At 47.1% G+C, this 15,953-nt stretch overlaps 1 protein-coding gene across 1 annotated transcript; it reads left to right on the plus strand.

Annotated features, from left to right (window-relative positions):
* Positions 1 to 4,883: 4,883 nt before the first annotated feature.
* On the plus strand, positions 4,884 to 12,308 carry AMHR2 (anti-Mullerian hormone receptor type 2). The gene is given in 12 exon segments (XM_040233974.1): positions 4,884 to 5,003; positions 6,562 to 6,844; positions 7,047 to 7,238; positions 7,505 to 7,579; positions 7,719 to 7,843; positions 7,959 to 8,189; positions 9,441 to 9,555; positions 9,693 to 9,865; positions 10,038 to 10,185; positions 10,362 to 10,498; positions 11,926 to 12,111; positions 12,113 to 12,308. Coding segments are annotated over 12 exon segments (1,890 nt in total). The 3' UTR covers positions 12,218 to 12,308.
* Positions 12,309 to 15,953: the final 3,645 nt, after the last annotated feature.

The following is a 15,953-nucleotide window of genomic DNA, read 5'->3' on the forward strand; positions in this document are numbered from 1 at the left end:
GCCATGTCTCTGGTGTGTTGAGAGGGTTGGGATTGGGGAGAATATGGTTATAACTTCATATATTAAACCCCAAATTAAGTTTTCTAGCTACACTGTTACTACATGTTAATTAGTGCAGTTGTCCTACACTTAACTCCCAGGAAAACAATTGATGACCAGATCAGTGTGCCAAGACTACACAGAAATGCAGCAGATCCAGAGGAACAGGGACAGTGCCAACTTTTTTTTCTAAATTAGCTTCTATTTTGAAATATTTTTAAATTGAAAGGAAAGTTACAAAGATAGTGCAGAGGGTTTCTATATTCCCCTTTCCCAATTTTCTCCGTTGTTAACATTATCAGGATATAATGTCAAAATTAAGAAACTGACATTGGTACATCACATTAGCTGAATCCTAGGCTTTGTGGGCTTTTTCCGTTGATGTCCTCTTTCTGTTCCAGGATCTGTTGCAGGATACCACATTGCATTTAGTCCGTATGTCTCCCTAGTCTCCTCTGCGACAGGTTTAAGTCTTTTCTTATTGGTGACTTTGACAGTCTTTGAGAGTACTGGCCATGTTCTGTAGAATATCCCCCAATCTGAATTTGTCTGATTTTTTTCTCATTATTAGACTGAGCTTACAGGTTTTGGGGGGAGAAAAAAGCACTACATAGGTGAAATGCCCTCATCACATCCTATCAAGGGGTGTGTGGTAGCCATGTGACATTATGGATGATAAACCCTTTCTCACCTGGTTAAGGTAGTGTTTGCCTGGTTTCTTCACTTTCCCTATTCTTTGGAAGTGAGTCTAGCCCACCCTTAATGGAGTTGGTGGGAATTAAGCTTCTGTGAAGAAACTGCCTCCTCTTTATTAATTTAAACTAGCAAGTACTCATGTATACTTATTTTATTATAAGTGGGTGGTTATAATCCAATTATACAATATTTTTGTTGTTCACATTGTCCCAGCTTTGAACATTGGAAGTGCTTTTGACTTCTGTGTCCCTTTGATATGTCTACATCCTCTTTTTTTTTTTTTCCTTGAGCACTTTTTCAGGCTCATACTGTATTTTCCCTGCCCCAGCCCTAGATTGGCCATTTCTCCAAGGAGCCTTTGTTCTTTTTATTGGAGAATGGTAGTTAGAAGCCAAGATCTAGCTCCAACATATTTTACATTCAGTTAATACCAACCTGTGTCTAAAATGACTGAATCTGGATTATGGCCCCTTGAAACTGAAAGTGAAGTTACGCTGACAGCCTTTTCCATTTACCGTCAGTCAGCCTATGCTTTTACTTGCCTTCATACCTATCTAAGAATCCTTGATTGATGGTTTATACTGTAACTACCAGCATTCTTGATTATTTTTGCTCATTTGACCCGTTACGTCCACTTCATCAAATCACTCAGCCATTTGATTTTCTTAATGTAGCTATTTGAAATATAACATTTTAATGTTTGGCTTTATTGGAGGGGTTTTTATGAGGAGGGGCTGTATGTTTTTTGGCTTTGGAGTCTTACGTAGGCCTTTAAATAGTTCTGTTAGCTATTCAGTCAGCAAACATTTATTGAGCCCTTACTATGTGCTAGGTTGAGGATAAAAAATGAAGTAAGACAGACCTTGCTATCAAATACTTAATAGTCTGGCATAGTAATGTAGAACTGCAAGTTTCCCAGTCTTGACCCCCATTTTTCAGCAGATAATTTGCTTCTTATTTCACAGAGAAAACACAAGTGTCAAACTTCTTCAAACTTCCCTCCAATTTCCCATCAGATTTCCTCAGACTTCCCTCTCTTCTAACATCTATGTGTTCACCAATACCAATTTACCCCCTTTTCCTAAGAAGAGAAGTATTTTTCCTTTGCAAGGCTAACCCTGCCACTAGTGCTCTCAACCTCATTTTCTTTGACTTCTTTTTGTTCTTTGTTTCAGTAGTACTTTCTCCTTTTATCTTAAGTCTCTCCTAGAGAGACCTTTTGTCAGCCTATAATGGTGGCTCAGAAGGTAAGGAGTCTGCAATGTGGGAGACCCGGGTTCAGTCCCTGGTTGGGAAGATCCCCTGGAGAAGGGAATGGCCACCTACTCCAGTTTTCTTGTCCAGAGAATTCCATGGACAGAGGAGCCTGATGGGCTATGGTCCATGGGGTCCCAAAGACTTGGACATGACTGAACAACTGACACTTACACTTTTTAACCATCTTAAAATCTGCCTTTCTGCCCACGTTTCCCATTTCTGCTGCTGCTTCAAGCTGCTAACCTAATTCTTTCCATTTCCAAAGTTAGAGTAGTGTAATTGTTCTCTTCTCCACCTGTCTGGCCATTGTTTACCAAGTCACTTATCAATAGCAGCACGCTGGTTGCCTGCTCCAATGGTCTTCCAGTCCTTAGCCTCTTTGACCTCTTTCCAGCAGTGTGTGTCTTGCTGCTTTCTTCCCATGAAGTGTGAAACTGAGGCACTTCCGGTTTTCCTTCAACCTTTATATTTTTAGTCTCCTTCATAGCCACTTCTTCCTCTGTCCCTGAAATACTGGCATTCCCCATCCTGGGTCCTTTCCTTACTCTTTCACCTCTGAACAAGTTGCATTCCCTCTTTAGCTATTACATACATGTTGGTGACACCTAAATTAAAATCCCTCACTTTTTTCTCAACCTGGCAGCCTGCTTTGTGGTCATTTTTATCTGAATATCCCACAGACAACTCACTCAACATGTAAGGAAGAAAAATAATCTTTTGTGTTCCTTACCTCACGACATTATTGCTACTCTTGATCATGTATACTTGAAATTTCAGAATCATCTTTTAATTCTCTTTCATCTATCAACATTCATTTGATTTCTAATCCTGTCAATATTAATAGAGTGTATCTCCATTTTTTTCCTTCTTTTGGGTTTGGTTTTTTGGCCTCTGGGGTATGGCTTGGAGGATCTTCATTTCTCGACGAGGGGTTGAGCCCAGGCCCATAGCAGTGAAAGCTTGGAGTTCTAACCACTGGACCACCAGGGAATTCCCTCCCTATTTATTTCCACTGTCCTTGCACTCAGCCTCGCTACTGCTTAGGTCTTGTAACTGATCTCCCTGAGCATCAGTCGTCCGTCTTCCACGTTGCCACCAGACCCCTGCCTAAAATCCTTTGCTTTTAGGAAAAGTCTAACCTTTCCAGTCTGGTCCCAGTTTATCTCTAGTGATTTTCAGCTTCCTGTCTCCTACCCCTTTCTCCTGCTCAGTCTCTGCCCGTCCCCCATGGCCTGGCCTCAACACACTTTTTGTGTTTATACCTATATTCTTGCTGCCTTTATTCTTGCTGTTCCTTGGCTACAATAATCACCCTCCTTTTATTTGTTTTCATTGTGATTACCTTGAGACAATTTACATATTCCTTTCTCTGTGAAACCTTTGGACACCTTTCTTCCCATGTCTTCTCTGCCCTGAACACAGTTTTAGCTTATTTGATCTTTCTGGTTGTGTAGCTCCTTGTTCATACCCTCTAGCTAGACACAATTTTCCGGTTGCTTACTGGTATTTTCTCCTGCTTTTCTAGACTGAGTTCCGGGAGGGCAAGAATCACATGTATTTTGTAGGTTCAGCATTTAATGAAATACCTTTTTAAAGACTAGGATCTAAAATTTTTTTAGTTGAATGAATAAACTCACTTTTGCTCTGTCATCATTGGGGCCAAAAGTAAATTATTGGGCTGCTACAGACTTTAATCAGGGGATCCTAATGAAGAGCTTTGTGTATGGAATCCAGGAAGCCTTCCTTCCTTTGCTGAAGTTCTTTCTCAGGACCTTCCTGATCCCCCAGCTCTCAGATCCTTACCCCTTTCCTCATCATCTCAATTCTGAACTCTGCCCAGAGCATGTAGAGTTCCCATAAACCTGACTGGAACGTTTCTATATTGAGAGACAATATTTTTGTCTTGAGAGTAGTTATTCAAGGCTGTGGGTGAGGAGACTGCCTTCCTGCCTGCTCCTTACCTTGCTCTCCTCTGATAACTCCTGATGCAAGAAGCTCTTTTACCTTCAAATCCCCCCTCAGTCCCAGACTTCTTCAGTCACTCAGTCGTGTCTGACTCTTTGTGACCCCATGAACTGTAGCACGCCAGGCCTCCCTGTCCCATCACCAACTCCTGGAGCCTACCCAAACTCATGTCCATTGAGTTGGTGATGCCGTCCAGCCATCTCATCCTCTGTCATCCCCTTCTGTCCTCAATCTTTCCCAGCATCAGGGTCTTCTCCAATGAGTCAGCTCTTCACATCAGGTGGCCAAAGTATTGGAGTTTCAGCTTCAACACCAGTCCTTCCAATGAACACCCAGGACTGATCTCCTTTAGGATGGACTGGTTGGATCTCCTTGCAGTCCTAGGGGCTCTCAAGAGTCTTCTCCAACACCACAGTTCAAAAGCATCAATTCTTCAGTGCTCAGCTTTCTTTATAGTCCAACTCTCACATCCATACATGACTACTGGAAAAACCATAGCCTTGACTAGACAGACCTTTTTAACAAAATAATGTATGTGTCTTTTAATTTCATGGCTGCAGTCACCATCTGCAGTGATTTTGGAGCCCCCCAAAATAAAGTCAGCCACCATTTCCACTGTTTCCCCATCTATTTGCCATGAAGTGATGGACCAGATGCCATGATCTTAGTTTTCTGAATGTTGAGCTTTAAGCCAACTTTTTCACTCTCCTCTTTCACTTTCATCAAGAGGCTTTTTAGTTCCTCTTCACTTTCTGCCATAAGGGTGGTGTCATCTGCATATCTGAGGTTATTGATATTTCTCAGTCCCAGACTTCGATCTGGCAAAGGAAGATAGTTGTAACTGAGTGCAACATTCCACCTGCCTGGACTCCTAGAAGAGCCCAAGGAGGAATGGGCAGCTGTCCATCAGCCTCAAAGCCCTGGTCATGCCTCTAGCTGCTGCTTCACACTACTGGGGCTTTGACACCCTCATGCAAGCTCCTCAGAAGACAGACTCCAGAATCATCCTGCATCTAAGCCAGATCATCCCTAGAAAGGGTTTCCAGGTAGGCACCAGCAGAACAGAAGGCTAGGAAAACAGGGAACCAGTCTCTGGCTCTAATTCTCATGAGAGCCAGTTCTAGTTTCTTCTGGGCAGTAACCTGATGGAGCTGGACTCCTGTCTCTCGATTGTGGCATGAGCTCTACATCGCTCTCCTTCTATCTGCACGCTGATGTTCCCTCTACACACTCTGAGCCCTCCCGTCACAGTCTGCAGTTCCTGCAGCTTCAAAGACACAGGAGACGCACTGTGGGTATGAGTCACTCCAGGAGGCCCTTTCTGACCCCTCACTGTCCTGAGTTTCTCCTATGTTTGCTGGCCTCTGGTGGTGATAGTTTGAACTGTACTATCTTTTTATAGTGGTCGGCTGACAAGTATTGGTACACATTTTCTCAGTCCATATTCAAATACTGTGTTGAAAGAAAATATTTTTTACTGCTGAATTTTGTATTTTCTTTCAGGCATCATAGCCATAAATGCAAAAACAAAACAAAACAAAACGGCTTGGGCTTTAGAATCAGACTTACTAGGTCCAATCCTAACTGCTATTTCCTGACAGAGTGACCTTGGTCAAGTTACCTAAATTCAGCTTTCTTACCTATAAAGTGAAGATAATAATAACTCAGTGGGAGAATTAGATGTGATGATTGTAAAATTCATAGCCCTAGTTGTGCCCTAGCACATAGGTGCTCAATAAAGTTTGTTACCTTTTCTATAATGGTGATCAATGTGATTTTTAAAAAATTTTGATAACATCAAATCTACCTTCATACACCTATTTTCCATGTGATTTTTAAAAAACTCATCAGCTTCTTTCCTGACCCTTGAGTTTAGAAAATGAGGTCAACTCGAAGTCTAGGCTGTGAAGCCTGTCTGTGCCCAGGGAACTGCAGATCTGAGCCCAGAAAATAAGAGCTAGAAGGGCTTTTGGGAACAGGTGAATGGCTCTGAGCACTTAACCTCACTTGGGTTTCCAGCCTGGGAAGAGCTGACAGCAGCCAGCACTTTTTCCTAGGGTCAGCAAAGGACAGAGGTTTGGATCCCTCTGTTCTCAGTGGGAACTCTAAGGCCCCCTCCTCCCACTTTACAGAGAAAAGAGGAGGTGGCTGAACAGAGGAAGATACGAGACTGGTTCTCTGCTCCTCCCTCTCTCTCCCTGCTTTTCCCCACACCCATCCTCTCCCCCACAGCAGCCGTCTCCCCCACAGAGACAGGGAAGAGGGAGGGGGGTGGAGTTGGGGGCTGAAGGATCAGAAGCCCCACCGTGCCCTGTGTCTGAAGGAAGCTCTGGCCAGGGAGAGCTGTGCTGGCTCCTGCTGCCCCCTCCAGCATGATGCTGGGGGTCCTGGGGCTCTGGGCACTGCTTCCTACAGCTGTGCAAGGTAAGTGTCTACAGGGAGAAGCAGGGTCTTTCCAGCCACCCATCATGGGAGGGAGCACTTGAAGAGTGATGAGTGGAGTGGGTGAGTGAGGATGAAGGGTACAGCCAGGTGTTCCCTTGGTGGGGGTCACGTTCCAGGCCTCTGCTGACCCTGTTTCCTCCTGTGGCTTTACCAGGCTAGCTCTGCAATACGAAACATGTTTTGTCTCTCTCCCGGCTTCTGTCTGCCCCTGCATTCACTCCCATCTTGACCCCTCCCCTCCCCTTACCGTGGCCTGCAGCACCCCCGAGCAGGCGGACCTGTGTGTTCTTCGAGGCCCCTGGAGTGCGGGGAAGCACACAGAACCTGGGGAAGCTGCTGGATGCAGGGCCGGGCCCCCCCAGGGTTATCCACTGCCTCTACAGCCACTGCTGCTTTGGAATCTGGAACCTGACCCAAGACCAGGCACAGGTGGAGATGCAAGGTGAATGGCGCAGCATCTGCCAGGCATACCCGGGTGGGAGAGAGGCTCATCCTGGGTGGAGGTGGCCGCTGAGGAGGGCAGGAGCAATGGAATGTGTGGAGGGAAAGAAAAGGCTGTGAGAGATGGGAGGGATGCCCTCTGTGTTCCCAGACCGTACACACTCTGTCCCTCCCTTTCTCTCCTCCCAACCCCTCTGTGTCAGGATGCCGAGACAGCGATGAGCCAGGCTGTGAGTCCCCCCGCTGTGACCCAAGTCCCCGAGCCCATCTTCGCCCCAGCTCTACTCTCTTCACCTGCTCCTGTGGCGCTGACTTCTGCAATGCCAATTACAGCCATCTGCCTCCTCTGGGGAGCCCTGGGACACCTGGTTTGGAGGGCCCCCAGGCCATCCCAGGTAGCCACCCAAGGTGCTGGAGCCAGGTGGGGGCTGGGGCCCAGGTTAGATGAGAGGTTAGAACCAGGGCCAATTCTCACCCTACAGCTGTCCTAAGCTTCCCTCCTCCTGGCCTTGAGAAGCTGGTTGCCCTGGTGACTGGGAGATAAGGGGGCTTGTGACCAGGGTGGGGGTGGGTAGGGAAGCAATTCTCTGAGGAGAGTGAGAGAAGCAGAGAGCAAGGTTTGGGGCAGGGCTCACCCAGTCTTTCTTGCTCTAACCTCCAGGGGAGTCCACCTGGATAGCGCTGCTGCTGCTGGGACTGCTTCTGCTGCTGCTACTGCTGAGCAGCATCATCTCGGGTACTGCTCTGCCCCACCCCCCCTAGTGATCCCCCCCAAGGTACTGCCCCAGCGCTCTGACCCCGCTCCAGGCTCCCCTGACCCCCATCACTTCCCACTGGAGGCATGACCCTGACCCTAAGGCTGTTCTCTGCTCCAGCCCTGCTGCAATGGAAGGCCTGCCGAGTGCGAGGTGGGCCAGAGCCAGTGCCAGAGTCAGATTCAGATTCAGGCAGGGACTGGAGTGCTGAGCTGCCGGAGCTGCCTGAGCTACACTTCTCCCAGGTGCCCAGGGATGGTGGGGCGGGGGCCTCTGGGCCCTCCCAGAGAGTGTGCTGGAGAGGAAGCCCGGCCCCTGCGAACTCGGTGAGATCCAAACCCAGCACTGTGTCCCCACCAGGTCATACGGGAAGGAGGTCACGCAGTGGTGTGGGCTGGGCAGCTGCAAGGCAAGCTGGTAGCCGTCAAGGCCTTCCCTCTGAGGGCTGTGGCCCAGTTCCAAGCTGAGAGAGCGTTGTACGAGCTGCCCGGCCTACAGCATGACCACATTGTCCGCTTTATCACCGCCAGCAGGGGCAGCCCCGGCCCCCTGCCCTGTGGGCCCCTGCTGGTACTAGAGCTGCTCCCCAAGGTGAGGACTGAGGAATGTATGTGTGTGGGAAGGTGGGACGGGGAGTGGTGGCAGCTAGGCCCTGTTCAGGCTTGTTCCTTTGCTGTAGATTGCCTTTTCTCTAGAACATTAAATATGCTTTTTAATTTTTTTCTTATTATTATAAGCAGTACTTGCTAATATTTTTGACTTACAATATATAGACAAGGAAAGGGAGAAGTCAAAACAATTCATATTCCCAACCTTAAGGAAAACCAATGTTAAAGACAGATCTCTGGGCATAGACTTCCAAATTCATTCATCTATCCATTCAACTAATATTTATGAACAATATGTTGCTGGAAAAAACACACCCAGCCCCTACCCTTCCCAGATTTTACAGAGTGGTAGGGGAGACAGAAGGGGATCAAGCAAACACAAAAACAAATGTAAAGAGTCAAGTGAATTAAGTGCTGAAAAGGTCCTATAAGAAAAGACTGAGGAGGCGTAACTCAAAGGGAGGATCATGAGCGAAAAGGATGAAGAGAAACAGATAGGCAGGGGCCAGACGGCACCGGCCTTGTAGGCCTCTAAGGACTTGGGATATCATCACCTACAGTTCCTCCACCTCTGAAATCTTGAGTACTGAGAAGTCTCTTCTTTGACCATATACCTCACAGCCCAGCTTGTTTGGTTTTGTTTAACTTTCCGGGCACACTGAAGGCGCTCAATAATGTCTGTAGAATGAGGGACTCCACTGCTCCTTTCCTCCCGGCTGCTCCCCTACCCAACAGCTCTCCCCATCCGCGCCCTGCTACGGGGTGACACCCCAGGCCAGGTGACTCATGCGGGTGCCCCTACCTAGCCTACTTGGCCTCTTCTGTCTTTATCCCAAGTCCTGTGAGGCAGTATAAGGTGGTTAAAGGTGAGTGATGTTGGCAGTCAGACTGCTGGGGTGTCAGGTTGTACGACTCTCTCGCCCAGGGATTTCCAGCAAGCTCCTCATCCATAAAACAGGAATGACAGGAGTATCCACCTCCCAGGGTTGTAGTGAGGGTTGCAGGAGGCCTGGCACGTGCCAAGTGCTCAGGACACTTAAACTAGAGCTACTATTTTTTCCTGTCAATCTGAGTGATGTACACCCTCACTCCTGCATTGCCTACTGCCTTGCTCTGGTTGTGTCGTAAGTCTGCTGGGAGACGCAGAGGGAAGTCTGACAATTGATCTCTGCTCCCTGGGGTGAATCAGCCTCCTCCAGCTTTGTGTCCCCCTCTTCTCTCTGCTTCTCCCCAGGGCTCCCTGTGCCACTACTTGACCCAGCACACCAGTGACTGGGGCAGTTCCCTGCGGATGGCACTGTCCCTGGCGCAGGGCCTGGCGTTTCTCCATGAGGAACGTTGGCAGGATGGTGGGTGAGCTGGGGGCTGGAAGCCATGGGAGTCAGGAGCCATGCTGCTGTTTCTGATTTTCCCTTAGCTTGGAGGGGAAGGATTGGGTCAAAAAGACAGGAAGATCTGTGCCCCTTCAGCCTGGCTTCTCCCACAGGCCAGTATAAACCAGGTATCGCCCACCGAGATCTGAGCAGCCAGAATGTGCTCATTCGGGATGATGGATCATGCGCCATTGGAGATCTGGGCCTCGCCTTGGTGCTCCCTGGCCTCGCCCAGCCCCCAACCTGGGCCCCTAGTCAACCCCGAGGCCCGGCTGCCATCATGGAGGTCAGTGCTCTGGAGGAGGGTGAGACCCAGGATGGTGGTGGTGGTGCTGATGACGAAGCAGCGACAGTGCAGCAGCACCGGTAGTGTACGGGGTGCTGCTGAGGCTAGTCGGGGGCTTGCGCGGACCAGTGTTGCGGTGAGGGTTGCCATGGAGATGATCCCTGCCGTCCAGGCTGGCACCCAGCGGTACATGGCACCGGAGCTCTTGGACAAGACTCTGGACCTTCAGGACTGGGGCACGGCCCTGCGGCGAGCTGATGTCTACTCTCTGGCTCTGCTCTTGTGGGAGATTATGAGTCGCTGCCCAGATTTGCGACCTGGTGAGGCTGGGTGTGACAGCGGCCCCCTCCCCGCCCCCCACCTCTGTGCCCCACCTGCCCATTCTATACTTACCTACCTCCTGAGCCAGGAAGCTCTACCCTTCTCCCTCTTGATCTTTCTACAAGAAGGCACCCCTTGGGCTACCTGACGCCTAGCCTCATGTGCCTTTTCCCAGATAGCAGACCACCACCCTTCCGACTGGCCTATGAGGCAGAACTGGGCAGCGCCCCCACCACCTGTGAGCTGTGGACCTTGGCAGTGGAGGAGAGGAGGCGCCCTCACGTTCCACCTACCTGGTGCTGCTTTACCACAGTAAGAGGGCGTGGGCTGGTGGGCTGGGGACCTGGGTAGTCTCGACACGGGCTTCAGGGACTTATGCACCAGGACAGCCTACCTGTTCCTGTCCCTTCTCGTCTCCCACCGCTCCTGGCTCATGTCCAGCTGGAGCTGGGCAAACTTGCTCTATACTCCAGTTCTTCCGTCTCCACTGTAAGCCTCACATAGCCCGTTCCTGAGACACACACCTTCCTCTCGCTCAGGTTTGCCTTGTCCATCCCTCTTCTCTCCATCATCAGTTTGCCCTGTTCCTCAGTTCCTTCCTCCAGGAAGCCCTCTTTGGCTTTGCTTCTGGTCTGAGCTCTGCCCCCAAGATGGCTGCTTTCCTGGTACACTGGAGCCCAATATTTGTTTTTCAACATTTTTTAAAAAGTATTTATTTGTTATTTTTGTGTATGCTGGGTCTTCACTGGGGCGCTTGGGCTTTCTCTAGTTGTGGTGCGTGGGCTGCTCGTTGCGGTGGCTTCTCTTGTTGAGGAACACGGGCTCTGGGCCCGCGGACTTCCCTAGTTGTGATGCATGGGCTTATTTGCTCCATGCCATGTAGAATCTTCCTGGAGCAGGGATCAAACCTGTGTCCCTTGCATTGGCAGGTGGATTCTTAACCACTGTACCACCAGGGAAGAATAGATTAAAAAACATTTATTATTTATTTGGCTGCATCGGGTCTTAGTTGTGGCACATGGGATCTCTGTTGTGTCATGCAAGATCTTTCACTGGGGCACACAGACTCTGTAGCTGTGTTCCTTGGGCTCCGGAGCACACAGGCTTAGTAGATGTGGCTTCTGGGCTTAGATTCTCAGGCATGTAGCATCTTAATTCCCCCACCAGGAACTGAACCTATGTCCCTTTAATAGCAAGGCAGATTCTGAACCACCGGACCACCAGGGAAGTCCCCTGAAGCCCAATATTTAATCCAATAATTTCCTCATTCTGTCTTACACCTCTGTGTTTCTGTCATGACCCAATTAAAGCCAGAACTAGGGATAAGGGTTAAAGCAGTGCCTGAATAGTGAAATTTCAGGGTTTCTGCGGAAAACAGTTTCCTTACAGGAGGCCCCTTCCCCTGCTACCTGATCTGGTTTCCACTGCACAAGTGTCTGTTGGGTTTGGTAACAAAGGCCCGGGTATTATTTGCAGAAGACCCTGGTTGCCTGAGAGAAAGGAGCAGTTAAACCATTAATGAGTCTGAACTAGCATCTCAGAGGAAAAGGTGGACTCTTTGGAGAGAACTTTCCTCCTAAGAGAGGAAATGAAAGGCGTGATTTGGGTGAAGGGGAGGAAGGAGGCTCCAGGAAGGAACAGTAGAGGAGTGTTGAGACCTGGGCCATCAAGGATGCCTTTTAAAGCTGGGGCCACTCAGGGTCCTGAAGTAAAGCCTGCCTCCCGGTCATTCTTCCCAGGACCCTGGAGGCCTGAGAGAGCTCCTGGAGGACTGCTGGGATGCAGACCCTGAAGCGCGGCTAACAGCTGAGTGTGTACAGCAGCGCCTGGCTGCCCTGGCCTCTCCTGAGGAGGCCCACCCCTTCCCTGAGGGCTGTGCGCAGGACTGCTCACCTTGCTGCCTGGAAGACCATCTCTCCACTCCTCCCGTCTGCCATTCTCCCCAGTAGGCTGCAGCTGAGTGCCTGCCACTTCATGGTTCGGCAAGGCCCTTTTTCCAGAAATCCTCAACCTACCTGGACTTCTGTGTAAATATGCATTTATGTAGAACCTGTGTTTGTTGTTGTTCAGTCGCTAGATTGTGTCTGACTCTCTGCGACTCCATGGACTGCAGCATGCCAGGCTCCTCTGTCCTCCACTATATCCTGCTGCTGCTGCTGCTAAGTCACTTCAGTCGTGTCCAACTCTGTGCCCATAGACAGCAGCCCACTAGGCTCCCCCATCCCTGGGATTCTCCAGGCAAGAACACTGGAGTGGGTTGCCATTTCCTTCTCCAGTGCATGAAAGTAAGAAGTGAAAGTGAAGTCGCTTAGTTGTGCCCGACTCTTAGTGACCCCATGGACTGCAGCCTACCAGGCTCCTCCATCCATGGGATTTTCCAGGCAAGAGTACTGGAGTGGGGTGCCATTGCCTTCTCCGACTATATCCTGGAGTTTGCTCAAATTCACATCCATTGAGTCGGTGATGCTATCTAACCATCTCATTCTCTGCTGCCCCCTTCTGCTTTTGCCTTCAATTTTTCCCAGCATCAAGGTCTTTTCCAGTGAGTTGGCTCTTTGCATCAGATGGCCAAAGTACTGAAGCTTCAGCTTCAGCATCAGTCCTTCCAATGAATATTCAGGACTGATTTCCTTTAGGATTGACTGGTTGGATCTCCTTGCAGTCCAAGGTATTCTCAAGAATCTTCTCCAGCACCACAGTTCAAAAGCATCAATTCTTCTTGCTCAGCCTTCTTTATGATCCAACTCTCACATCCATACATGCTGCTGCTAAGTCACTTCAGTCGTGTCCGACTCTGTGCGACCCCATAGACGGCAGCCCACCAGGCTCCCCCGTCCCTGGGATTCCCCAGGCAAGAACACTGGAGTGGGCAGCCATTTTCTTCTCCAATGCATGAAAGTGAAAAGTGAAAGTGAAGTCACTGAGTTGTGTCCAACTAACCGTAGCTTTGATGATATGGACTTTTGTCAGCAAAGAGATGTCTCTGGTTTTTAATATGTTGTCTAGGCTTGTCATAGCTTTCCTTGTAAGGAGCAAGCATCTTTTAATTTCATGGCTGCAGTCACCATCTGCAGTGATTTTGGAGCCTAAGAGAAGAAAATCTATCACTGCTTCCATTTTTTCCCCTTCAATTTGCCATGAAGTGATGGGACGAGATGCCATAATCTCAGTTTTTTGAATACTGAGTTTTAAGCCAGCTTTCGTTCTCCTCTTTCACCCTTCATCAGAGGCTCTTTAGTTCCTCTTCACTTTTCTGCCATTAGAGTGATATCATCTCCATATTTGAGGCTGCTGATATTTCTCCCAGCAATCTTGATTCCAGCTTGTGATTCATCCAGCTTGGCATTTCACATGGTGTACTCTGTATATAGGATTTCCCTGGTGGCCACCTATTTTCCCCATAATTTAGTTTCAACAGCACTCCTTGAATAATATTTAAACATAAGTTTCATTCTGTCTTGCCTCTGCTCAACAGTCCACTTGGCTTTTTCATGACAATGCTGTGAACACTATTTACAGAGGAGGAAACCAAGGGCTCAGAGAAGTTTAGAATGTGTCCAAGGTCATACAGACTTTAAATAACAAAGAAGGGATTTTCAGCCATTAAAAGTGAAGTTTATGCTGGAAATAGAACTGCCATACGACCCAGCAATCCCACTGCTGGGCATACACACCGAGGAAACCAGAACTGAAAGAGACACGTGTACCCCAATGTTCATCGCAGCACTGTTTACAATAGCCAGGACATGGAAGCAACCTAGATGCCCATCGGCAGATAAATGCATAAGAAAGCTGTGGTACATATACACAATGAAATATTACTCAGCTATTAAAAAGAATGCATTTGAATCAGTTCTAATGAGGTAGATGAAACTGGAGCCTATTATACAGAGTGAAGTAAGTCAGAAAGAAAAACAGCAATATACTATATTAATGCATATATATGGAATATAGAAAGATGGTAACGATGATACTATATGTGAGACAGCGAAAGAGACACAGATATAAAGAACAGACTTTTGGACTCTGTGGGAGAAGGCAAGGGTGGGATGATTTGAGAGAATAGCGTTGAAACATGTATATGATCATATGTGAAACAGATCGCCAGTCCAGGTTTGATGCATGAGACAGGGTGCTCCGGGCTGGTGCACTGGGATGACCCTGAGGGATGGGATGGGGAGGGAGGTGGGAGGGAGGTTCAGGATGGGGAACACGTGTACACCCATGATTCATGTGAATGTATGGCAAAAACCACCACAATATTGTAAAGTAATTAGCCTCCAATTAAAATAATAAAAAAGTAAAGTTTATGGAAACACCACAAGTAATTAGAAACAGATAATATTATATGAACATATGTTGACAAGCCTAGGGTCATGTTAAAACAAAGATAAACCTATGATCACAAGAAAAGCAAAAAAATACCAATTTTTTTCAAAATACCCAACCAAAACTGTCAAGATTATCAAAAACAAAGTCTGAGAAACTGGCACAACCAAGAGGAGCCTAAGGAGACACGTGACCTTTTGGATAAAATCCTGGAATAGAAAAAAGGACATTGGGTAAAAACCAAGGAAATATGAATAAAGTATGGAGTTAATAATCATGAATCAGTATTGGCTTATTTGGGTAACAAATGTACCATACTAATGCAAGAGTTATCAATAGGGGAACAGGGTATGGTGAATATGAAAACTCTGTATTACCTTCTCAGTTTTTCTGTAACTCTAAAGCTGTTCTGAGAAAATAAAGCTTATTTAAAAAAATCAAAAACTGTGACTTGCTTCAAAACTGTGGAGAGGCCATAAATATAAAAAAAACAAGGGGAGGTTGTCGTAAGCATTGCAATGTTTGCTTGCAAGATTCTTGAGTGGATGTGCTGTAATATGTGGCACTGGAGGGATCACTAACAGAAAATTCAGAAAATCTAGATTATAATCTTGGCTCTTCTAACTCTTAACTCTTGAAAGAGTTTATTTATTTAATTTTCTCAGGAAGTTGAATGAATGATTCTCTTAAGTAATTTCTAACCCTATAATTCCACGATTCTATGATAAAATATTGAAGTCCCAGTTTTAAAGATTACTTCACCAAATGCAGTATATAACTAGTATGGCATTGCCACGATTAGTGATTCCACACTCATGGAGATGCAGTATACAAATAAATACACTTCTTATAAACTTAGAAGCAGAAATCTATGAATAGGATGGCTCATGGGAGGGAAGCCGTGTGGCTGAAGACAGGGGCTGTGAACGATAGAAAAAGACTAATTTTTACTATCTTTTTTTAACCTCTTGAATTTTGAAATTTTTTTGCATATTTTGTACATTAAAATTACATGTTTACTTACTACCTTACTTGTTTATTTACTTCTTACTAATTTAAAATGTCTATGCCTAGCAAAAAAAAAAGACTGGATGGAAATATTCCAAAATAATAATTAGTGATTCTGTTTGGTGATGGGACCTCAAAAGTAGTCTTCTTTTTCTTTCTACTTTTCTGTGTTTTCCAAGTTTTCTTTAAGTCTTATGAATTCCTTACAGGATCTAGGAAAAATATGTAAATGAATATGCTATCACCAGAAAAAATTCTTAGGGGAAAAAAGAAACTACAGGTCACTTATAGCGCCCTCCTTTGGCACTAATGGACATGACTGGCAGCATATTTTGTGCTTATTGACACACTGTTTGCTGAAGTTGTTTCATTTGTCACCATCATATTCTCACCTAGTCTGTAATGGGAAGCATGGAGAGCATGGAGGAGC

Source organism: Oryx dammah, unplaced genomic scaffold (genome assembly GCF_014754425.2).
Source record: "Oryx dammah isolate SB20612 unplaced genomic scaffold, SCBI_Odam_1.1 HiC_scaffold_29, whole genome shotgun sequence".
NCBI classification, from domain to species: domain Eukaryota; kingdom Metazoa; phylum Chordata; class Mammalia; order Artiodactyla; family Bovidae; genus Oryx; species Oryx dammah.